At 48.6% G+C, this 25083-nt stretch overlaps 1 protein-coding gene across 8 annotated transcripts in view; it reads right to left on the reverse strand.

The window, feature by feature from the left end:
• The window catches only part of TSPOAP1 (TSPO associated protein 1), a 145907-nt gene that overhangs the window by 119072 nt on the left and 1752 nt on the right, over positions 1–25083 (reverse strand). For all 8 annotated transcript variants that reach the window (XM_039507753.1, XM_039507754.1, XM_039507752.1 and 5 more), the window contains exons 2-3: positions 19738–19914; positions 4287–4556 (exon numbers count right to left, since the gene is read on the reverse strand). In XM_039507753.1, coding sequence (XP_039363687.1) covers positions 4287–4556; positions 19738–19896 — 429 coding nt within the window. In that variant the 5' untranslated portion in view covers positions 19897–19914. The remainder of the gene's footprint in view (positions 1–4286; positions 4557–19737; positions 19915–25083) is intronic.

Raw genomic sequence — 25083 nt, forward strand, 5'->3', positions numbered from 1 at the left:
TGCCAAAGCAAAAAAAAGGCACCTGGACTGTGCCGCCCCAAGAATGGACGGAATGCCGCCCCTTAGCATGTGCCGCCCCAGGCATGTGCTTCCTCCGCTGGTGCCTGGAGCCAGCCCTGGGGGTAGCTGGCAATGTCCTCTGATTTTAGTGGCTGTGGTGATGGGAAACCCAGTTCAGCAACTTTAATTCCAAGTTACCCAGTTTCTTTGGGTGGGTATTTCTGTGGCTTTTTAAAATGTGTTTGGGGGAAGGTGGCAGTGCTGGGAAGAGGGGAGGTGGAAGAGGTGTTTGACCTAGGAAATGCACCAGGGAAAATGGAAGCAGCAGAGAGGACATGCAGGGCTGGAGGGGAAATGAGATCCCCACAGGGGCACCACAGGAACATGTCCAGGAAGAGAAGCTGCCCCCTTAGCAGAGCTGCAAACTCCATTTTCCAGGCAAATTTGGATGCAACTCTCCCCCGTCCCTCCATGTCCTAGCCCCTCATTCCAAATGTGGGCATGAAGGGAGCAAGGTAGAGAATCTTATGGAGAGTGGTAAGATGCAAATGTGAAACAGACAGACTGGTTAGCCACATAGTGAATGAATCTGGGGACAGCCCCAGGGAGCACTACCTATGAGATAATCAGCCAGGCTTATCAAAGGAACCTGAAAGACACATGTGGGCTACGATGGATAAAGACGGGTGTGTCATGCTGAGGTGGGTGTGCTTAGCACAGAGCAGGAGAAATCTAAGGCAGTAACTTCATGGTACCAAGCCAAGGGACAGCCCCCAGCTTCACTCTCGCTGAGTATCAAACTAAGGCTCCATGTCAACCACTTCCTTTGCTTCAGTCTGATTCTTTCTCTTTCTTCTACATAAATTGTTGTCCAAATTACAGAAAGTCTGCTCAACACCTCAAACTCAGCTTGATCTAGCTACACTGCTCAGAGCTGTGAAAAATGTCATGCCCTGTGTGATGTAGTTTGGTCGACCCAACCTCCACTAAAGAGGCAGTTAGGTCAACAGAAGAATTGTCCACTGACTGCCTCTCGGAGAAGGGATTTATGACAGTCCCTTCCATCACTGTAGTAAGTGTCTGCACTACAGTAGGGTAGCAGGGGAGGGATAGCTCAGTGGTTTGAGTATTGGCCTACTTAAACCCAGGGTTGTGAGTTCAATCTTTGAGGGGGCCATTTAGGGCACTAGGGCAAAAATCTGTCAGGGGATTGGTCCTGCTTTGAGCAGGGGGTCAGACTAGATGACCTCCTGAGGTCCCTCTAACACTGATATTCTATAATCATCTGCAGTGCAGACATAGCACAAATAGAGAGATAGGATGAGTTGAAGTCACTGTAGTGCATCTTGAAGAGAAGATGACCTCATTGTGATAAGCATTTGGGGAGAAAAAGTGTTTTGTGGGACACTTGGTAAAGGCAATTCCCTTAGCCTGCCTTCTGGGTCCTGGCTGCCATCACTAAGGGAATGGGGAAATAGAGTGGCAAGACTAGGGATAAAACATTCTCTAGGCTGAGGAGTTGCCCAGGGGCATTGGTGAGGCAGGAAGGCAGCTTGGGAGAACAGACACAGCTGGAGGAGCTGGGCCATTTCACTGGCTTTTATTTGTTGAGCTAAATTCTCAGGACGTTACACCCCATTTGATAGTCATTTCAGCAGCTATCCATCACTGGCACAGATGGTCCCAGCACATGACAGCAACTGGCAAAAAGCCTTTATTTGAGAAGCAACCTGTCTCCGAGACATTAAGAGAGCACATGTGTGTGCGCGTACATTTGTGTGATGCTTGAAAATTGGGGGGACTGTGAGTCGATGGGGAGGCAAAAATATGTTTAGAGTCTCAGTCTTAATGTTTGCTCTGCAAAAGTTAGTCAATATTTTACTAGTATCAAACATTCAGTTCTCTTCTGCAGAGTGGCCAAAAGAGGCAGGGGAGAGACACTCCATGTAAAAAATGGCATTACCTGTTTCCCAGTCACCGACAACTTGGAAACAAATGATCTTGAATGCTTATGGATCAAAGTCCTTATAAATAAAGAACAAGATGGAACATTAGTTGATGTCTGCTACAGACCACCAAATCATACTAGAGAATAGGACAAAAATCTCCTTAAGCACCTATCTATAATGTGTAGGGGGGAGAAAATGGTGTTATCATGGGGGACTTCAGTCTCAGTGACACGTGCTGGAGGTCTCATGCTGACTAAAATTGACTAATGACTAAAAATTATAGATGACAATTTACTCAAAAAATGCTGCATCCAACAAGAGCGAATTCAATATTAGACCTCATCTTGAGAGAGAAAAAGGAATTGATTGCAGAACTAAAAATTAGTGGAGGCTTAGGTGCAAGCGATCATAACTTGATTACATTTGTTATGTGCAAACAGAATAAAGTCCAGTCTAGTTATGTATATATACACACTTGATCCTTTAAAGGGCCAGTTTCACAAAGCTGTAAACAATTTTGACCAAATCCGTTGGGGAAAAGAATTTAAACAGAAAATGCGAATGGTAATTGGAAATTGTTTAAGAACATTTTACTAAATGCCCCAAAAGCCACAATCCCACAATCAAGGAAGAAGGCTGCACTGGCTAAAAAAACCAACCTGGTTGAGGGGAAGTAAAGGCCACTATAAAAAATAAAATAAAACACAATATATAACAAATGAAAGAAAGAGGAAGTTGCTAGTAATGAATATAAATCTGAAGCCTGGAACTATAAAGAACTGATAAGGGAAGCAAAAGGACACAAGGTGAACTCTATGCTAGCAGCGTTAAGGACGATAAGAAGGCGTTTTTAAATTATATTTGGAACAAAAAGAATCTTAAATGTGGTATTGGTCCATTACTAGATGGAAATGGTAGAGTTTTCAATAATAATTCAGAAAAGGCAGAAGTATGCCACAAATAGTTCTGTTCTGGATTAGGGAAAAAGCCAGGTGATGTATTCACATCATATGATGATGAAATACTTTCCATTCCAACAGTGACTAATAAGGATGTAAAACAGCAGCGACTAAAGTTGGCCATTTTTAAATCAGCAGGTCCAGATAACTTGCATCCAAGAGTTTTATAATACTGGCCAAGGAGCTTACTGGATGGTTAAGGTGGCTTTTCAATAAGTCTTGGAACACTGTGCAAGTTCCAAAGGAGTGGAAGAAAGCTAATATTGTGCCAATATTTAAACAGGATAACCTAGGTAATTATAGGCCTGTCAGTCACACATTAATCCTGATCAACATAACGGAACAGCTGATACAGGACTCAATAAATAATTAAAGGAAAGTAATATAATTAATGCCAATCAACATGGTTTGATGGAAAATAGGTCTTGTCAAACTAACCTGTTTAGTGTATACCAGGTTTTCGCGTGTGTGCATGCACACACAGCTGCCCTATTTCACCCTGCTTCAATACTGGTTTCAGAGGCTTTCAAATGTGAGACATGTGTTTTGCCCAACTTCACAAATGGAAAAATGTTACATAAAATGCTACCTTTGAATGGAAGTTTTGCAAAATCAAAGCACAAAAAGAACTGGCCTAGGCCTATCTCTGCCTACACCACTGGCACCTTGCAAGGTTTAAGGATGCCATAGAACAGTGGCTCTCAGCTTTCCAGACTACTGTACCTCTTCAGGAGTCTAATTTGTCTTGTGTACCCCCAAGTTTCACCTCACTTAAAAACTACTTACTTACAAAATCAGACATAAAAATACAAAAGTGGCACAGCATGGTATTACTGAAAAATGACTGACTTTCTCATTTTACCATATACTTATAAAATAAATCAATTGCAATATAAATATTTTACTTACATTTCACTGTATGGTATATAGAGCAATATCAACAAGTCATTGTATGAAATTTTAGCTTGCACTGACTTTGCTAGTGCTTTTTCTGTAGCCTGTTATAAAACTAGGCAAATCTCTAGATGAGTTGATGAGCCCCCTGGAAGACCTCTGCACACCCCTGGGATACACGTACCCCTGGTTGAGACCCACTGCCATAGAATTCATCTGGGATATGCTTATTGGGCTTTCTATAGCAAACAGACTTACCATCCTCTCTCTTCATTATATGACATCTGACACCTTATCATACACTCATAGATGTCTTTCAATATCTAAAAGGTCATTTTAAAAACCTGTAATATCTATTTCTAGCAGAGAGGATAATAACTATAATAATTTTAGCAATTACACAATGGTCAAAGTCCTGTAAGAACATTCATTAATTGACTGATTAATTAGCAAAAACTTCAGATCATTGACCCAGATATCTCACCTTCCTATGTGCTTCCATTGCTAGTGTTGGCTCTCCTAACTGCACCCCCTTTGATAGAGATGAATAATTTATGCTGGTATCTAGAGTTGGCACAGATGGTCCCAAGCAATTGGCAGCAACTGACGAAGAGCTTTTTGAACCAGTTTTAGAGGACTGGAGAGACTCCTTGAAATTCTTCAGTGCAATCTGTCTCTGTAACCGTAACACTTCCTTCTGAGATTCCCGCAACAGGTGGTCAAAGTCTAGGAGGTTCAGGCAATAAGGGCCCTCCTAAGGAAATGCAAACACAACATGCTGTAGCCCCTGTGGTTGAAAGGATGGGAAACAGAGGTTGCTGGGTTTTTTCATGAATTACCAAAGTGTTGTTCAATAGACAACAGACTGGCACAAACACACCTGCTCTGTTTGCAAACCACTAGGACCAACATGATGGAAGGACGAAGAAAATGACTGTGACCTAGATTCACAAAGGGACTTAGATGTCATGGTGCTCACTGTCATGCCTAGTTTTGGGGCACCTAGAAAATCACAAGAACACACTGATTCACAGAGCCTGTATCAGGTGCCCAGGCTCCCTATGCAATGTATGGGGAGAGACAGGCGCATAAGGATATGACTCACAAAAGCCAGCACCTGGGCAGGAAGCTGCCTAAACTAGCCAATGGGAAATTATGACTAAGTCCTACTCCTTTGTGGAGATAGATGCCTGAGTCCAGGCTGCATAGAAGTGCCTATCTCTGCTACTGAATCGTAGCCAGGACTCCTCTCCTGGAGTCAGGTGGCTCAGGGGCCTAACGTACTTCTTGTTAGAATTACTTAGGCATGTGCCCAACCCTACACAAAACAGCCAGAGGAGGAGGTGCAACCATGCACCTTATAACTATTAGCCCAGCACTCCTCTGAGATGGGGGAGGCTAAGGTACGAGTCCCCCCTCTGCCTGAGAGGGGTACAGGACTCAAGCAAGGGGTCTTCTACCTCTCAGCATCATGCTTTAACCACTGAGCTTTGGGATATTCTGACGTGGGGCTCTCTACATTTTTCCTGCTGAAGCTGTTCCATTGTGGATAAATAATTAGAGTCATTGGAGCAGGACGGCTGGGCACTGGTCTCCCACCTGCTGGAGAGGGGGGAAGTTTGCCCTAACTACCAGCCAACAGAGTCATTCTCTCTCTCACTTTCTCTCTGACCCAATGACTCCCTCTCTCTATCTCTCCTGTTGGCACTTTTCCACTTGGGACAAATACCTAATGAGTTATTGGGCCAAAGAGAGATTATAGTCTGTAGTCTGGTGGTTAGCGTACCCAGCTGGTAGGAGGGAGACCCACAGTCTAGTTCCTCTGCTCCAAGGACTCTTTCATTATTTTTCCACAGTGAAACAGCTTCAATGGAAGAGACTGAGGGAGCCCCCCATCAGAATAGCCCATAGCCCAGCGGTTGGCACACACTCCTGAGTGGTAGGAGACCCCTGTTCAACTCCTTTCTCTGCCTTGGGAGAAACTGAACTTGGGTCTCCCACCTCTAACCACTGAGCTAGAAATTATAAGGTGGGCAACACCACCTCCTCCAGACAGATTTTGAATGGAACCTGATGCAGAAGGCAGCCTCTGAGCACACCTCCCAGCTCAGGACACAGGCAGAGGAACTATCTACCCCGCAGTTTGTAGATCACTCTGGGGCATAGACAGGAGATAGGTTTTAGACACCTAGAGCAAGGCAGCAATGTGCATGTCCAGAGGCTGAAACATGGGCACCAAGGGAACTTCTACCCTGAAAATGTAGGTGCTGAGTGAGTTTAGGCACCACAGGGATCAGCAAAATTTTGTGGATCACAGTGAAGCCTGAAACTGAGACATAGTCTCCTATGTACTTTTGTGAATCTAGGCCTGTGACTCTTAGATTCGCCTGTGTCAATATGTGACAACAGCTCCCCCTAGGCAGAACACTACCACATGAATCCATGCAATCACCTCACTGTTGATGTGACCTTAAGGGAGTTTCTGTATCCTGCACTTACGGGAACTCCTGTATGTACGATAACACCCAGCAGGGAGTGAGTCAGGATTACATTACTTATCCTCATTTTCCCTGCAAAGCAAGGGTCTGGTTTGAATTCTGGCTGTCTGACTTAGTCAATGTGAATGTTAAAAACTAAAAACATAAGAACGGTCATAATGGGTAAGGCCAATGGTCCATCTAGCCCAGGATCCTGTCTTCCGACAGGGGCCAGTGCCAGGTGCTACAGAGGGAATGAACCAAACAGGGCAATTATCCAGTGATCCATCCTGTCATCCACTCCCAGCTTCTGGCAGTCAGAGGCTAAGGACACCCAGAGCTTGGGGTTGCCTCCCTGACCATCTTGTCTAATAGTCATTGATGGACCTATCCTCCAGGAATTTATCTAGTTCATTTTTGAACCCAGTTATAGTTTTGGCCTTCACAACATCCTCTGGCAATGAGAGATGACTGCAGGTTGTGTGAAGAAGTACTTCCTTTTGTTTGTTTCAAATCTGCTGTCTATTAATTTCATTGGGTGACTCCTAGTTCTTGTGCTATGTGAAGGAGTAAATAACACTTCCTGATTTACTTTCTCCACACCAGTCACAATTTTACAGACCTCTACCATGTCCCCTCTTAGTCGTCTCTTTTCCAAACTGAAAAGTCCCAATCTTTTTAATCTCTCATCAGACGGACACTATTCCATACCTCCAATCATTTTTGTTGCCCTTCCCTGTACTTTTTCCAATTCTAATATATCTTTTTTGAGATGGGATGACCAGAACTGCACACAGGGCATACCATGGATTTATATAGTGGCATTACGATATTTAATGTCTTACTATCTATCTCTTTCCTAATGGTTCCTAACATTCTGTTCGCTTTTTTGACTGTGGCTGCACATTGAGCGGATGTTTTCAGAGAACTATCCACAGTGATGCCAAGATCTCTTTCTTGAGTGGTAACAGCTCATTTAGATCCCATCATTTTGTATATATAGTTGGGATGATGTTTTCCAATGTGCATTACTTTGCATTTATCAACATTGAATTTCATCTGCCATTTTGTTGCGTAGTCACGCAGTTTTGTGAGATTCCTTTATAAGTCTTTGTAATCTGTTTTGGACTTAACTGTCTTGAGCAATTTTGTATCATTTACAAATTTTGCCACATCACTGTTTACCCCTTTTTGTTAGGAAACAGCTCTGGCTCTTGGCAGCTCTACATATGTGGATTTTAAATGCTGGGGTAGGAAAGGATCTGGAAGGAAACTTTTTAAAATTCTGTCCCAAGAGGGCTGGTTTGTTTGTTCATATTTAGAAAATGTTAGAAGCTGGTCAAACCTGGAACTCAGAAAGTGTGTTTGGGCCACAGCCCTGGCACTGGCTGGTCATCCCATCCCTACACTCCAGATGCAAAACCTGCAGCTATCACAGCTAAACCAGGGGAAACTAGGGAGACTTTCTATCACAAAAATTCATGTGAGATTTTTCACCAGTGTGATTCACCTAATATTGCATCCATCAAAGTTTGGGTTTTACATGAAATTTCAGGAGACCCAGAATTGTTTTGACAGGCAAAAAGACCACAAAAGGCCAGATCTGTAAAAAGCTGCACTTGTGGATTTTGGAAGAGTTGCTGAAGGAGGCAATGCCCATTCCTCCAAAAAGCCCATAACCCACTGGATGAAGCAAAAAGCTGTGAGCCAGGAAATCTTGGCTCTGTGCCCACATCTGCCCCTGAAGGGCCCTGGTAACACTCTGCACCTTATAAACATGATTGAATTATAGAGCAGGTAAATATAATTGTCCCCACGTGTGATGGAATGTAAATCCTGTCAGGCACCCGAAGGGTTACGGGAGCCTGGGCGTGCTTCTAACCGGGGGAGGGTCTGGTCAGATGAGGAGATGGCTTAAGAAAAAACAGAAAGAGGGTGATGGGGACGAGACTTAGGGCTTGGCTACACTGGAGAGTTGCAGCGCTGGTGGAGGCTTTACTGCGCTGCAACTTAGTAACTGTCCACACCTGCAAGGCACATCCAGCACTGCAACTCCCTGGCTGCAGCGCTGGCTGTACAGCTGGTCTGCTTGGGGTATAACGAGTGCAGTGCTGGTGATGCAGCGCTGCTCGTCAAGTGTGGCCACACACCAGCGCTGTTATTGGCCTCCAGGGTATTAGGAGATATCCCAGAATGCTTTTAACTAAATTACTCTCTTTGTTTTGTTATGATGCCTCTCTTTGTTTTGTTGTGAACTCGGGGCTCCGGGAGCTGCTTATCTGAAAAACAAACACAGCTCCTGTTTGCTGTGATCAATCTGTAACTGACTGTGAACAATCAATTGAGATAACCCACTACCTTGCTGTGAATGAGGCAGGCAGGGGGATGAATGCTGTTTGCTTGAGGAGAGAAACAGGCGGGGGAGGGGGAGAAAGGGAGTCCTTTGGAGCAGCTGCTTATCTGGTCTGCAGGCTATTTGCAGTTAAGAGTGAATGAGGGGTCGAGGAAATGTTGAGATTTTGCAAGGCAGGGAGCTGACACACAGTGACGGCTCCAAAAATCCCCTCTCTCTCTCTCCCCCGCTCCCTGTCACACTCCACCTCATCCCCCTCTTTTGAAAAGCACGTTGCTGCCACTTGAACACTGGGATAGTTGCCCATAATGCACCACTCCCAACAGTGCTGCAAATGCTGCCACACTGCAGCGCTGGTAGCTGTGAGATTGGCCACACACCAGCGCTTTCCCTACACAGCTGTAGGAAGACAGCTTTAACTCCCAGCGCTGCACATCTGTAAGTGTAGCCATGCCCTGAGGGAGGGAAATGGTGTGTCTCAGGAAAGCAGTCTGCGAGAAGGCTGAGAAGAGCAGACGGGCTACTCCCAGCTGAGCTGGAAGCCTGACTGGAGGTAGGAACCCTGATGAGCTGCACCCAGGGGAAGAATGTGCCAGCCCCTGCACAGTGGAGTTGTTGGAGGCTCAGGAGCCTGGGACAAGGTGTAAGGATAGACTATACTAGTCAAGGTGCCCACCCACTACCCCACGCTTCAGAGCCTGAGCTCCAGCCCAAGCCACAATGTCTACACAACTATTTGTAGTGCACTAGTGGGAGCCCCGCTAACACAGGTGGACCTGACCTAGGAGGCCTGGTCCCAGAAGCAGTCTAGACATACCCTATAGAGTGGGCAGCCAGAGGATCTGGTCACTCCCATGGCTGGAGTAGACCAGAAGACAGTGGGGGATCTAGAGGCAGAGGTGTAGCTTCACTGCATCTTGCCACAAGGCAGTGCAGTGGAGCGGGACTTTGCTACATCATGCAAGAGAGGGGGAATGTGGGGCATGACACTACAGAGACTGGCTTGAAGTCGGGATTAGAAGCCACGTCCTCCTGACTTCTGGACCCATGTCGAGTCCACTAGGGCAGTGATTTTTAGCTGGCAGGATGAGCGATGGGTCAGCTGCAGCTTTATGCAAAATCTCTCTCCCCACCCCCACCCAAACTCTCTAGTGGACAGTTGCTAAGGCCAGCGGCAGTGGGGGATCAGGAAGGAGACGCTCACTCCTTCTGCCTGGCCCAGCTAGTCTGTTGCTACTGCCATTACACCCCACCCCCGCTGCAGCTGTCTTGCTGCTCTCTACCTACACCACATGCAGCTCCAGGACAGCACTAGTGGGAGATTCCATGACACAAGCTTCATGGACCGCATGGCACCCCAATGCTCTCAGTGCTTAGCTATTTCCAGAACATCAACAATTCCCCAGTGCTGCACGCAATGCAGGTGAAGAAGCAAGGAGCTAAAGGAGCAGCTCCATCTCCACCCACAGCACTGCCCACCAAGCCCTGCCCAGAGGTCCATCCACCCAGCTCACATAGAATCATAGAAATGTAGCACTGGAAGGGACCTTGATAGGTCAGCTATCCCAGTGTCTTGAACTGAGGCAGGACTAAGCATTATCTAGACTATCCCTGCCTGGTGTTTGTCCAACCTGTTCTTTAAAACCTCCAGTGACGGAGATTCCACAACCTCCCTAGGTAATTTATTCTAGTGCTTAACCACTCTGACAGTTAGGAAGTTTTTCCTAATGTCCAACCTAAACCTCCATTGCTTCAATTTAAGCCCATTTCTTCTTGTTCTGTCCTTGGTGGTTAAGAAGAACAATGTATCACCTTCCTCTTTATCACAATATTTTAGGTACTTGAAGACTGTTATTGTGTTTCCCCCCCTCCGGCTTCTCTTCTCCAGACTAAACAAATGCAATTTTTTCAATCTTTCCTTGTAGGTCATGTATTTTAGACCTGTAGTCACTTTTGTTACTCTCCTCTGGACTTTTTCCAATTTGTCCACATCTTTCCCAAAGTGTGGTGCCCAGAACTGGACACAATAATCCAGCTGAGGCCTTATCAGTGCTGAGTACAGAGAGTGGAAGAATTATTTCTTGTGTCTTGCTTACAACAATCCTGATAATACAGCCCAGAATGATTTTTTTTTGTTTTTGCAACAATATTACATTGTTGACTGATATTTAGTCCACTATAACCCCAAGATCTTTTTCTATAGTACTTCTTCCATAGGCAGTCATTTCCCATTTTGTATTTGTGCAATTGATTATCCCTTCCTAAATGTAGTACTTCACATTTGTCCTTATTGAATTTAATCCTATTTATTTCAGATCATTTCTCCAGTTTGTCAAGATCATTTTAAATTCTAATCCTATCCTCCAAAGCACTTGCAACCCCTCCCAGTTTGGTATTGTCCTCAAATTTTATAAGTGTACACTCTGTGCCATTATCTAAATCATTAATGAAGATATTAAACAGAACCAGACCCAGGACAGATCCCTGAAAAACCCCACTGGATATGCCCTTCCACTCGATTGTGAACCTTTAATCCTCTGAGTACGGTTTTCCAGCCAGTTGTGCCACCACCTTATTGTAGGTTCATTTAGGCTGTATTTCTCTAGTTTGTTTATGAGAAGGTCATGTGAGACAGTATCAAAAGTCTTACTAAAGTTGAGATATCACAACTACCACTTCCCCCATCCACAAGACTTGTTACCCTGTCAAAGAAGGATATTAGGTTGCTTTGACATGATGTGTTCTTGACAAATCCATGCTGACTGTTACTTATCACCTTATTTTCTTGTAGGTGCTTACAAATTGATTCTTTAATTATTTGCTCCATTGTCTTTCCAGGTACCAAAGCTGACTGGTTTATAATTCCCTGGGTTGTCCTTATTCCCCTTTTCATAGAAAGGTGCTATATTTACCTTTTTCCAATGATCATTCCTCACACAAATCTAGCCATGCCATCTTGCTGGGACCTCAATCCCACAAGCCTGTGTTATCACAAAGAATGTTGGGTTTGGCTCATGTCATGAAACTGCAACTTGTTTTTAATTGCAGATGAAGAACGGTGGGGAGCCACTGACCTAAACCAGGATATCTCAGGGAAATCACTTCACCGCTCAGAGCCCAACCTTGCCACTCTGCAAAATGGGGGCACTGAGAGTGATGTCTGCATCACAGCAGACTCCCAATGTCTCCAGCCATCAGCAGTTAACTCTTATCAGCCCCATTTCACAGATTTGGAACCCAAGGTTCTCTGCAGTAGAAAACATGCACTGGGGTAACCAAATCCATTTAAAATCTATCTAGTTACACTGGTGCAAACCCCTAGTACGGGTGTTATAGATGTGCTTAAACTGTAGTTAACAGACTTGGCTTAATGCAAACAAATGAGATGTTTTTTTGGATTGTAATTGATTGCTTTCCCGGCAGGGACAGGGGAAGATAAGAGCAGAGGGGAAAGTTCTCATCTTTAGTTCTTCGCTGTGGACTCATCGGAGCAGACACAGCCAATATAAATTGCCAAAGCTTTTGGAAGGATGACAATTTTCACCAGCAGAAGATCTGCACTATCACTCTCTGCCAGATGAGGTCTCCCTCACCCCAGCTATGGAGTGCTTGTCACAACATGGCTGTGGCATTCATCAGTACTAAATCTGAATCTGCTGCTGTGGGAAAGGAGTTTTCTCTCATAATACTTTGCAAGTCCATGAAATGGACAGAACTAATTCTGTTCCAGATATCATTCACCTGGCTGGAATCTGGTGTGCAGTAAGCTATGTAATGCAGCTGATGAAACTCATACGACCACTGAGCTCATGACAACTACTCTTTGCAGCTTTGGCAGATTGCGATGTTACAGAGGAAGACTGGAGACTTACAAATGTCGCCTTGCGTTTCTTCTAATGTGGTGAAATTAGCCCCCAAATCACTTACACACAGCATATTTTTTTAATATCTGCCTCTGCAGCATGAGGCATGGGTTGCTTGCTGGTTTAAACTAAATTAAAGGATGGATTGCCTGTCACTTGAAGTGTTTAAAGCAAGACTTGAGGACTTCAGTAACTCAGCCAGAGGTTCTGGGTCTAGTGCCAGAGTGGGTGGGCCTGCAATGTGCAGGTCAAACTAGTGTTGCCACCTTTCTACTTGCACAAAACCGAACATCTTTGCCCCGCCTCCTGCCTGCCCCTTCTCAGAGGCCCCACCCCCAGTCATTCCATCCCTCCTCCCTCTGTTGCTCGCGCTCTGCATCCTCACTCGCTCATTTTCACAGGGCTGGGGCAGGAAGTTGGAGTGCTGGGGGGGCTCTGGGTGGGGCAGAGCAGTTCAGAGTGCGGGAGGGGGCTCTGGGCTGGGGCAGGGGGTTGGGGTGCGGGAGAATGTGAGGGCTCTGGCTGGGGGTGCAGACTGTAGGATGGGGCTGGGGATGCGGGGTTTGGGATGTAGTAGGGGGCTGGGGATGATGGGTTCAGAGTGCAGGAGGGGGCTCCAGGCAGGGGAGCGGTTTAGGGGGTGGGGGGTGAGGGCTCCAGATAGGGGTGCAGACACTGGGGTGGGGTTGGGGTTGAGGGGTTTGGGGTGTAGGAGGGAACTCCAGGATGGGGTCAGGGGGTTCGGAGGGTGGGAGGAGGATCAGGGCTGGGGCAGGGGGTTGGGGCACAGGAGGAGGTCAGGCGTGCAGGCTCCAGGCAGCTGGAGGAGGGACATGCTGGCCACTTCCGGGAGCCATGCAGTGCGGAGGCTAGCAGGAAGCCTGCCAGCTCCGCTGCACGGTGCTGCCAACCGGACAGCCAAGGGCCCGGTCAGCGGTGCTGAACGGAGCCGCCAGGGTCCCTTTTTGACTGGGTGTTCAGGTCAAAAACCGTACACCTGGTCACCCTAGGTCAAACTAGATGCTCATAATGGTCCTTTCTGGCCTTTAAAGTCTATGAGTCTATGAGATAGAAGAATTAATAACTAAATATGCATTTATTAAAACATGGAAGTGTCCTATTGGGTCAGATCAGTGGTCCGGCTAACCCAATAGCAGCTGCTACTAGATGCTAAGTTAGAAAGCAGCTGCTACTAGATGATCCAGAGGATGGGGCAAGAAACCCATAAATTGGGAAGTATGGAATAACTTGCCCATAGGGTGCCTGCTGTTACTATGTAACAACAGTGTAATATTCTTAGAATCTCTGTCCCTTTCTTGCTTCTACCTAATACCTAAAGGTGTAATTTCCAGCTCAGACAGACATACCCGAAGAACCAGAGGGTTAGAAGGGACAATAAGGTTCATCTAGTCTAACCCCCTGCCAAGATGCAGGATTTGTTGTGTCTAAACCATCCAAGACAACAGGGCCGGCTCTAGGTTTTTTGCCGCCCCAAGCAAAAAAAATTTTGGCTGCCCCCCGTCCCAGCCCTGGACTCCCCCCCGCACTCCCCTGCTGCCCCAGCCCTGGGCTCTCCTCCCTCACCCGCACCCCTTGCTGCCCCAGCTCTGGGCTCCCCCTTTCCCCCCAACCGTTGCCCCACACACACACCTCCTGTCGCCCCAGCCCTGGGCTCTCCCTCACCCCACCTGCACCCTCCTTCCGCTGCAGCCCTGGGTCACTGGTAACTCGCTCCCAGGGTGGGTCATTCAGCAAGAATTTTGGATGTGCACAGAACACAGACAGGATTGGTTCCCATATGGTGACAGAGCTGCTGTAAAGTGGAACAATTTTCAGCTTTTGGCTAGCCGTTGCAATATCACTGTCTTCCTTTTAAACAAAAAAAAAAAGGCAATGGCTGTTGAAAACAGCAATTTCAGGCCTAATAACCACTGGGAAGCATTTCTTGCTCAATTTTATCCTACTTTTTCTACAGCAAGTTACAGTGGATCAGTATATTTGATTTGGGAGAAATGAAGTAACAACTGCCCAAACTGAGCTTGAGCACTCCTGAATTTTGAGGTGTTCACATCTGGAAGGCAGGAGCTGGGGGCGGGGGCTGTGGCTCCACGGGGGAGCACGGCAGCATGTATGCAGCAGCATGTCTGGCGCTGCACGGAGCCAGACACGCAGGTCTGAGTGGCACGGTAAGGGGGCTGGGGGGTTGGAGAAGGGATAGGAGGTTCCGGGGGCAGTCAAGGGACAGGGAGCAGGGGAGGTTGGATGGGTCAGGAGTTCGGGGGAGCAGTCAGGGGACAGGCAGCGGTTGGATAGGCATGGGAGTCCCAGAGGTGTGTAGGGGACAGGTAGGGGTGGGGTCCTAGGGAGGAAGTTGGGGGTCTCAGGAGGGGCCAGTTGGGGACAAGAAGAAGGGAGGCTTAGATAGGGGGTGGGGTCCCAAGGGGCAGGGGTCCCGGGAGGGGGCAATCAGGGGACAAGGACCAGGGGTGCTTAGATAGGGGTGGGGTCCTGGGGGGCAGTTAGGGGCAGGGGCCCTGGGAGGGGTTGATCAGGGAGCGGGGGGGGAGTTGGATGGGTTGGGGTTTCTGTGGGGGGCAGTCGGAAGGAGTGGATGGTGGCAGGGTGGGGCTTCCCTCCCTCCCTGTGGAGTGTCTTATTTTTTGAATGTTAAAATATGGTCTCCCTGCCATCCACAGTGCAGCTCTCCACTCACAGAAAGCTGCAGCATGAGATCTCAGCTACCTCACTCCCTCCCCCTTCCTTTCCAGTTGGTAGTGGCCAAGGGAATGCTGGGAAATGTAGTTCTTTCCCTGCTCCAGGGCTGGCTCTATAGGCAGGGAGCTAACCAAGGAACTACAGCTCCCAGGGCCCCCTGTTGGTTCTCAGCTCCCATGCTGGATCCCTGCCACCCCTGCAAATGGGCTGCCCCAAGCACGTGCTTGCTTTGCTGGTGCCTAGAGCCGCCCCTGCAAGACAGCCTCCTTTTGAAATCCTCCAGTGAAGGAGCTTCCAGGACCTCCCTAGTGCAATCTGTTCCATTATCCTAGTGCTCTTACAGCTAGCAAGTTTTTTCTGAGATTTAATCTAAATCTGCTCTGCTGTAGTTTGAATCCATTGCCTCTTGTCCTGCCTCTGTGGCAAGAGAGAACAGCTTTTTTCCATCTTTTATATGGCAGCTTTTCAAGTATTTAAAGAGCACTATCATGTCTGCCCTTGATCTCCTCTTTTCCAAATTAAACATACCCAGTTCCTTCAACCTTTGCTCATATGCCTTGTGTTCCCTACCTTAGAGCCAGCCCTGGAGCAGGGAAAGAACTACACTTCCCAGCATTCCCTTGGCCACTACCAACTGGAAAGGAAGGAGGGGGACCTCATGCGGCAGCATGCTGCGAGTGCTGTGGATGGCAGGGAGACCAGATTTGAACATTCACAAAACAGGACACTCCAGGGGGAGGGAAGCCCCACCCTGCCACCATCCACTCCCTCCGACTGCCCCCCCACAGAAACCCCAACCCATCCAACTCCCCCCCCACTCCCTGACCACCCCCTCCCAGGACCCCTGCCCCTATCTGCCCCCCAGGACCCCACCCCCTATCTGTCCCCTGACACATCCCTGGGACTCCCATGCCTATCCAACCACTGCCTGTCCCCTGACTGCTCCCCCGCATCCCTGACCCATCTAACCCCCCTTCTCCCTGCCCCTGACTGCCCCCCCGAACCTCCGCCCCATCCAACCCCCCCTGCTCCCTGTCCCTTGACTGCCCCCTGGAACCTCCTACCCCTTCTCCAATCCCCCAGCCCCCTTACCGTGCCACTCAGACCTGAGTGTCTGGCTCCGCGCAGCACCAGACACGCTGCTGCATACATGCTGCCGTGCTCCCCCGCGGAGCCCACAGCCCTCCCCTCTCCCCCGCACACCCAGCACCTGCCTTCCAGATTTGAACACCTCAAAATTCAGGAGTGCTCAAGCTCAGTTTGGGGAGTTGTTACTTCATTTCTCCCAAATCAAATATACTGATCCACTGTAACTTGCTGTAGAAAAAGTAGGATAAAATTGAGCAAGAAATGCTTCCCAGTGGTTATCAGGACTGGAATTGCTATTTTCAACAGCCATTGCCTTTTGTTTGTTTGTTTGTTTGTTTGTTTAAAAGGAAGACAGTGATATTGCATTGGCAAATTCCCCAAAAGAGTGGAACAAAAGAATAATAAAGGCAGCTCAACTTTTCCTCTTTATGGAGGAGAGTCTTATAATATGCATCCAGATATTCTCCAATCACACAAGCTGAAAATTGTTCCACTTTACTGCAGCTCTGTAACCATATGGGAACCAATCCTGTCAGTGTTTTGTGCACATCCAAAATTCCTGCTGAATGACCCGCTCTGGGAGCGAGTTACCGGTGACCCAGGGCTGCAGTGGAAGGAGGGTGCAGGTGGGGTGAGGGAGAGCCCAGGGCTGGGGCGGCAGGAGGTGTGGGAGGGGGCACTGGTGGGGGAGAAGGAGGGAGCCCAGGGCTGGGGCAACAGGAGGGTGCAGGGGGGGAGCCCAGGACTGGGACGGGGGGCAGCCAAAATTTTTTTTGCTTGGGGCGGCAAAAAACCTAGAGCCGTCCCTGCTCACCTCACTGTTAAACATTTGCAACATATTTCCAGTCTGAATTGATCTAGCTTCAACTTCCAGCTGTTCAGTCTTGTTCTGCCTTTTCCTGCCTGGCTAAATTCCTTGTAGATAAGTGCAAGGTAACATGCACTGGAAGGAATAATTTGAATTACTCATCCCCTTCGCTGGGTTCTAACTCACGGCTAAGCACTCAGGAAGGAAAGGCAGGGTATCATTCTGGCCAGCTCAACCTTAATTCTAACTTTGGAGTGCTTGACTTTGCAACCCTAATTATGGTCCTTTGATACAGTTTTTAAAAATCATTAATATATGATAGAACCCTGGATTTAGTAATGGCCCTATCAGGGCTTAATCCTGAGAGGTGCTCAGCTCGCCGGCCCTGTTCCAACAAAGCACTGCAGCATGTGCTTAGCTTTCAGCAGTGGGCAGCACAGCTGAAGTCTCGCCGAGGAAGTTCAGTCCAGAGACTAGAGCAGTAGCCTGGGACTTGAGTCAATTCCCTGCTCTGCCCCAGACAAGACACCTAGGGCTAGATTCACAAAGATACTGAGGTGCCTCAACACCAGAATTACGTGTCTCCATCTGGGTTTAGGCCTCTAAATCCCAATTTTAGGCTTCATTGTGACTCTCAAAACTCCCACTGAAACCTTGTAGGCACCTAAATTCACATGACACCTACATTGCAAGGGTAAAAGTTCCCTCGGCACCTACTGCCTCTGGACACATGTGCTGCTGCCTCCCTCTAGGTGCCCAGACACCTGTCTCTCTCCACCACCACCCCAACCCCCAAGCTGATCCATGAACATGGGAAGACAGGTGTTCCTCTGCCTAGCTCGTATGCAGTAGGCACATTCAGAGGCACCCTTTTGGATACGGTGCCATCCAAAGAGGGAGGAGATGGCAATGCCCACCTTATAACTCCCAGTCCAGGGGTCAGAGCACTGGCCTGGGATGTGGGAGACCCAGGTTCACTTCCCCTCTCTGTCAGATGGGGAGAAAGGGTTTGAACAGGTGCATGGTGGCTCCTCTGGCTGTGTGGAGTTGGGCACCTACCTAACTCATTCACACAAGAAACACCTTAGGTGCCTGAGTAGTTTCTGCCTGTGAATCACTAGCAAAGATAGGTGCCTCCCTGCAACCTGGATTTAAACATCTACTGTATCTGGGGTGGGCAGGGCGTAGTCACCATCGCCCACTAGATAAATTAGGCAGCCCCCCCCTCCTAGAATGCTGGCTTTTGTGGATCATATTCTCCCACGCCTGTTGCTCCCCATGCATGGTACACGGAACCCGGGTGCCGGACTCCGGCTCTGTTGAGGGCAGTGTGTTCCAGTGATCTCCTAGACACCTAAAAGTGTGGCATTGTGATGATGAGCAGCATGATGCCTAAGTCCCTTTGTGAATCTTGCTCCTAGTCTCTTGGTATGTCAATTCTCTTTCTGTCAAATGAGGAAAATAGCCCTGCCCTGCCTCACAGGGGGGTTGTGAAGATAAATCCATTACCGACAGAGGTGTGAGTAGGGGCCAGAGCAGTAGCTGGGTTACTGTCAAACTTCAGAGACTGCTAGTAAATCTGACAATGCTGGAATATTATCATGTGTAAAGAAGAAGTATTTGCAGTAATTAACTTGTTCTTCTGCTAAAACTGATCCATGAATATTTGGCTTGGGAAAGGAATTCACTCTGGGGCAAACCGTCCAGAGTACTGAAACACATTCGCTGGCAGCAGCATTTGGTAAAACCACACATTTTAAGTGCTATCAAACAGTTATACAGAATATTCATGGAAACCAAATTTAGACTCTGCAGCTGTGAGTATGCATGATGGAGTCCCACTCTAGGGCTCTCCTCACCCTGTCAGAGAACACAAGCTGAGCTGTGTGTCCAAACAAAACAGCCTGACTTTTGAAAGGAAAATATTTACCACAAGCTCTTCTTTAATTGCAAAATGAGAGGGGGGGGGGGTTCAGAGAAGAGCAACAAGAATGATCAAGGGCCTGGAAAACTCATCTGAGGGGGACTGAACAGACTAGGGCTGTTTGCCTTAGACAGGAGACAAACAAGAGGGGTTGTGATAAAATAGGAAATGGTCTAGAAGTTCTCCCGTCTCATACACAAGAACGGGGGAATATCAATGAAATCTAAAGGTGAGACATTCAAAACCAGCAACAGGAAATCCTTTTTCTCTGGGCATGTAATGAGACCATGTAACTCACTGCCACCAGATGTTGTTGAAGCCAACAATTTAGTGAGATTCAAAGAGAGACTGGACATATATATGGATGCAACATCCCAAATCCTACTAGTTAATACTAACAAACATTTTGGAAGGGAAATAAACCCTCCTGCTTCAAAGCTTAAGCTAGTCTCTAAGTATAAGAGACTTTATGGGGTGCAGGTTATCAAACATCTACCCACTGCAGGGTTCTTGCACCTTCCTCTGACACATCTGGGGCTGGCCACTGTCAGGGACAGGAGACGGGGCTAGCTGGACCGTGGGTCTGAGCCAGGTTTGTAATTCCCACGTTCCTCTCTAACAAGCTACACACCAAGAATTATACTGAAGACATTTAAAAAATGAAAACTGTCCGTGCCAATGAGTAAAACCCCAGAAAGACACTCACCTTCCCAGCTGTGAGCTTCGCCTGTAGCTCCTGACACTCATGCTGCAAAGCTTCAATCTGTTTATCTTTTGCTAGGAGGGCACTGGCCTGTTCTGTCAGGTCCTTGGCACGCTGGTGGGCACATGCTTTTTTACACAGCTCCAGGCTGGAGCCCTTCATAGCCACTGGAGCATTTACCTGCAACAAGGAGAGAACAGCAAGGGAGAAACCACACACGTGGTGGTGATGTTAATAATTGCACAGTTAAGCAGCAGGCACAGAGCAAATAACTGGAGCGGGAGTGGGGGGGATCACTGACTTTTTTGGTTCACTGGCAGCTTCAAAAAATTGAAAGAAAAAAAATCAGTTGAATCTTCTGAAAAATTTTGGTGAATCAAAAAAGTTGACAAAAATGTGCTTTGGAGCAAAGAAATCGTAGAATATTAGGGTTGGAAGAGACCTCAGGAGGTCATCTAGTCCAATTCCCTGCTCAAAGCAGGACCAACACCAACTAAATCATCCCATCCTCTAAGGAAGGAGATTCCACCACCTCCCTAGGTAACCCATTCCAGTGCTTCACCACCCTCCTAGTGAAATAGTTTTTCCTAATATCCAACCTAGACCTCCCCCACTGCAACTTGAGACCATTGCTCCCTGTTCTGTCAGTTGCCACCACTGAGAACAGCCGAGCTCCATCCTCTTTGGAACCTCCCTTCAGGAGTTGAAGGCTGCTATCAAATCCCCCCTCATTCCTCTTTCTGCAGTCTAAATAACCCCAGTTCCCTCAGCCTCTCCTCGTAAGTCATGTGCCCCAGCCCCCTAATCACTTTTGTTACCCTCCACCGGACTCTCTCCAATTTGTCCACATCCCTTCTGTAGTGGGGGGCCCAAAACTGGATGCAATACTCCAGATGTGGCCTCACTAGTGCCGAATAGAGGGGAATAATCACTTCTCTCGATCTGCTGGCAATGCTCCTACTAATACAGCCCAATATGTCATTGGCTTTCCTGGCAAGGAGGGCACACTGCTCACTCATATCCAGGCACACTGCTGACTCATATCCAAATGTTCTGTTCCGACTCCAGGCACTTTGAAAAAGAAATGCAAAGGACATGAAGGGCTTTATATATGCCATTATAAGCTTTAGCCCAGGACTCTCACCTGGGATGAGACGAAAGACCCAAGCTCAAGGCTCCCGCTCTGCCTCTTGTTTCGGATGAATTTGAATTGGTTCTCCGACACTGCATCCCGGTGAGCTATGGGTAGTCTGGGCTCAGGTTGTGCTCAAGTAGCACCTGTTCTACTGTGTGCCCACATAGTCAGTCAAAATGACTCTAGGCAGGGGGCTAGACCACTCACAGGGGAGTCCCTGCTCCACAGCATGGGGAACTGAACCTAGGTCTCCCACAGCCCAGAAGTGCCCTGAGTTAAAGGTGCCTCTTCCTCTGTCAGCTTGTGAGTGGAGGGAGAGGAGATGACTCTGGAGGGACTGAGCTGGAGATGACTGCTGGGCTCCCAGAGACACCAGAGGGGCAGCTGGGCAGAGGGAGATTTGAACCCATCAGCTCTAGATGGGGGTTAATTAGCATTTCTTGCTAAGAGGCCAAATACCATGGCCTGTAGGAGTGAGCAGCAGAGAGAGAAAAGGGTCTGATGTCCTGTGCATGAGACACAGCAGCTTTGTCTACTCTAGGAAATGCAGCAGGAGTTAATAGCAGGTGTGGCTGGGGTGGTACTGAGCACAGGTCAGCTGTAAGCACAGACAGGACCGGGCAATATCCAGCACCATGCAGAAGCCTGGCTGAACTGTGCGTGCATGGCTGAACCAGTGCTGGGCACTGTCTGGCTCTGACTACACATGCATCCCCCGCCCAGCTGCACCCACCCCCAGAGCCCATTGTCAGCAATGGTGGCATTCCCTAGGGTAGCCTTAATCACTGAGTGCTGGCAAAGCAGCCATCCATCATGGCCAGGCTCCTTTGCTCTTCTCTGGATGCTCAACATCCTTTACACAAGGGGCAGCCTTGGCAAAATCAAAGTTCTCTGCACAACTGCAAAATGAAGGCAGTTCCCAAGGGTCAGGATTTAATAGAAACCTGCTCATGGGTGATGCCCTGCCTGCCCAAACCTGGCTACTTGGGCAGGTGTGAATTTCCTCCTCAGTCAGTGCAAAGGGGATAGATAACTCAGTACAAACTCTTGCTTTCTAATACCTTTCATATATGCAAATCATCCAGCAGCAGGATGTCGGTGCTCAGGGGACCTTGCATCACTAGGCAGGCCCAGTGTGCTGCAGCATATCCGGGCACTGAAGCCACCTCTAGCAACCAAATGCTAACTCCTCAGCACCTCTCCCTTTAAGTATACGCCTGCACAGCAACCGTGCACAGATGCCTCCCACACACTCCCTTATTACACAAGGCTGGTGTGTTGTAACTAGACCAGCTAGAAATCAAGTTGTCCATTATACATTTTGTTTCTCTGAGGCTAGCAGCTCCGAGTGTTCATGTTTCAACACTCTGAAATCAGGTGTATGTGTTCCTGGTGCTCATTGAAACCCATTGAGCCTTTCCTGTTCTGGAGACATACAGAAGATTTTTGATGCCGTTTTAGGAGGAAAAGGGGGACTTTTACTGGTCCATGTTATTTCTGCATCTCAGATTCCCCACTTTATCCACAGTGACAGGCAACAGTGCCCATGAGATACGGTGCTTGGTGCTGCACAGAGAACTTGCAAAGAAAGCTCCCATGGGAGAGCTTACAATGGACATTTCAGAAGGGGCACAACCCCACAGCAGGGAGGGCTTCAGCAACCCCAGTCACTCCACTGTACCTGCATCTCAGAGTGGTTCAACGAGGGGTTTTCAACTATATAAATAGCAATGATCAGGCTCACTTCTCTTGGGGACTGCAGAAGGAGAGCTGGCACCAAGCCCAGTAGCACCCAATTCCGGTCTCCAGACAGTGCCTGTTCTGCCTTCTCCTGTCGACATTGCTGCCACCTCTTTCAGAGCTGGATTAACTATGCCAACAGGAGAGCTTTGATAACAGTTTTCAAGTACATAAAAGGTTGTTACAAGGAGGAGGGAGAAAAATTGTTCTCCTTAACGTCTGAGGACAGGACAAGAAGCAATGGGCTTAAATTGCAGCAAGGGCGGTTTAGGTTGGACATTAGGAAAAACTTTCTAACTGTCAGAGTGGTTAAGCACTGGAATAAATTGCCCAGGGAGGTTGTGGAATCTCCATCATTGGAGGTTTTTAAGAGCAGGTTGGACAAACACCTGTCAGAGATGGTCTAGAATAGATAATACTTAGTCCTGTCTTGAGTGCAAGGGACTGGACTAGATGCCCTCTCGAGGTCCCTTCCAGTCCTACGATTCTATGATTCTCCCCCCAAACCATGCCAAGGCTTCTTGAGTACTCAGGACACTGACACAAGGGGAAATAACCATCTGCCAGTTGCCTTCTGCAAATGGCTGAAGATGCCCTGACTGAGCAGGTGGGTCTGTAAGCAGCCCTCTATCAAGGCTGTTCTCCTCCTGCCTTTCGATATGAGTGCAAGTCTACACTTAAAAAGCTGCATCAGCACTGCTGAGGCTGTACTACTGCAGCACTTACGTGCAGACGATCCCATGCCAATGGGAGAGCTCTCCTGTCGGTGTAGTTAATCCACCCCCACAAGAGGTGGTTGCTATGTTGACAAGAGAAGCTCTCCCGCTGGTGTAGTGCTGTCTACATGGGGCAGCGTGGCTGTGTTCCTCAGGGATGTGGATTTTTTACACCCCTGAGAGATGTAGTTATACTGCTTTAAGCCTGTACTGTAGACATGGCCTCAGGGTATGTCTACACTTAAAATATTACAACTGCAGCACTTCCCTGTAGACACTACATAGGCGAGCAGGAGGGGTTTTCCCCTCAGCGTTGGTCCCCACCTCCCCAAGAGGCAGTAGCTAGGTCAGCCGGAGAATTCCGGTGCTGTCTACACCAGGCATTAGGGCCGGAGAGCTAAGGCTCCCCAGGGGTGGATTTCTCCCATAGCTGTACCAATGCAAGTGCCTAGTGTAGCCCAGGCTCAGGCTCTTCCTCCTAATGAGAAGCTATGACCTGGCAGGGATCTCAGTAGTTTTGCTTAGGGGCAGGGTTAGCACCGAGCTTGCATATGATGCCATTTCCCAGGGGAGACACGGGGGCCCTGAGTGGGAGCAGTGACCTGCCTCGGCCCACACAGCACATCAGTGCGACCATCTGAATTCGGACTTGGTGCTCCTTCTCCCAGGCTTCTGCCTGCACCTCTGCCTCTGAAAGGCCCTGGCTAGGAGAGAGGGGAAGGGGAAGCCCAGTTCTGAGTGCTGGAGAAGCTTGGACATGGGTCCTGCCTGGCAAGTGGGCAGAGCTGCAGCGCAGGTTCTCAGCAAAGGACTTTGAGTCACTAAGCTCACCGCAGCTTATACCGAGAAAGGCTTTTCCCCCCACCCCGCCTGCCCCAGGCCTCACCTGGCTGGCAGAGGCCTAGCACACTGTGAGCAGCTGGGCCCATTCGGCTAGGCCATGGAGGAAGCACACTGCTTGCCTTGGACTGCTCAGCAGAGAAGCCACTACCCCCACTTGTGTGTGCATGTTCCAGGAAGTACATTCAACCTGGAGCAGACACCTAATGCCCACACACCAAACCAATGGCTACCCCACCCACTGGTCAGCACTGTCATCACGTCCTCTCCCATCACCTTGCATGGGACATCTCTTCCCATTCCCGTTCCTACAGCCCCTCACTCTCCCCAGCTCCCGGTTCCCCGGCACACTGCAGACATGCCGCTTGGCCAGGGCAAGACTCTAGCCCCTGGTGCCTGGTCCTTCTCCGCCATTCAGGATCCAGCCTCTCTCTCCTCCAGCCCCAGGCAGGCTCCAGGCCCTGCCCCCATGCACAGGCATTACACCTGCCTACCTCAGGCCTGTTGGTCAAAAACTCTAACTTCCTGGCCTCTTCTGGAGCTCCCCTTGCTCTAGCAAGGTCAGGGTGAACCTCTCTGGAGTCCGAGAAAAGCTTTTCCCAGCAAAAGGCCCTGGGCTGGAGAACACCCTGAGGTGGGGGCTGAATGTGCTGGAGCCTGACCATGGTCACCGGCTGGTGCAAACCATACAGGCAGCCTCAGGAAGGGAGGAAGGCATTGCCAGAGCAGGTCATGCTTGCAGCCTAGGTAGCCCAATGGCCTGTTTCTAACAGGGGCCAGCCACAGCTGCTTCAGCAGAGGTGCAAAAAGCCCTGCTGTGGGTAGTTCTGGACTAACTTGCCCATGGGGAAGTGTAATGGCACAGAGGTCATCCTAGCATGCCCCTTGTGAGCAGGTGAGACCCTTCCTCAGTTTCCC

Source organism: Mauremys reevesii, linkage group 20, assembly GCF_016161935.1.
Source record: "Mauremys reevesii isolate NIE-2019 linkage group 20, ASM1616193v1, whole genome shotgun sequence".
NCBI lineage: Eukaryota > Metazoa > Chordata > Testudines > Geoemydidae > Mauremys > Mauremys reevesii.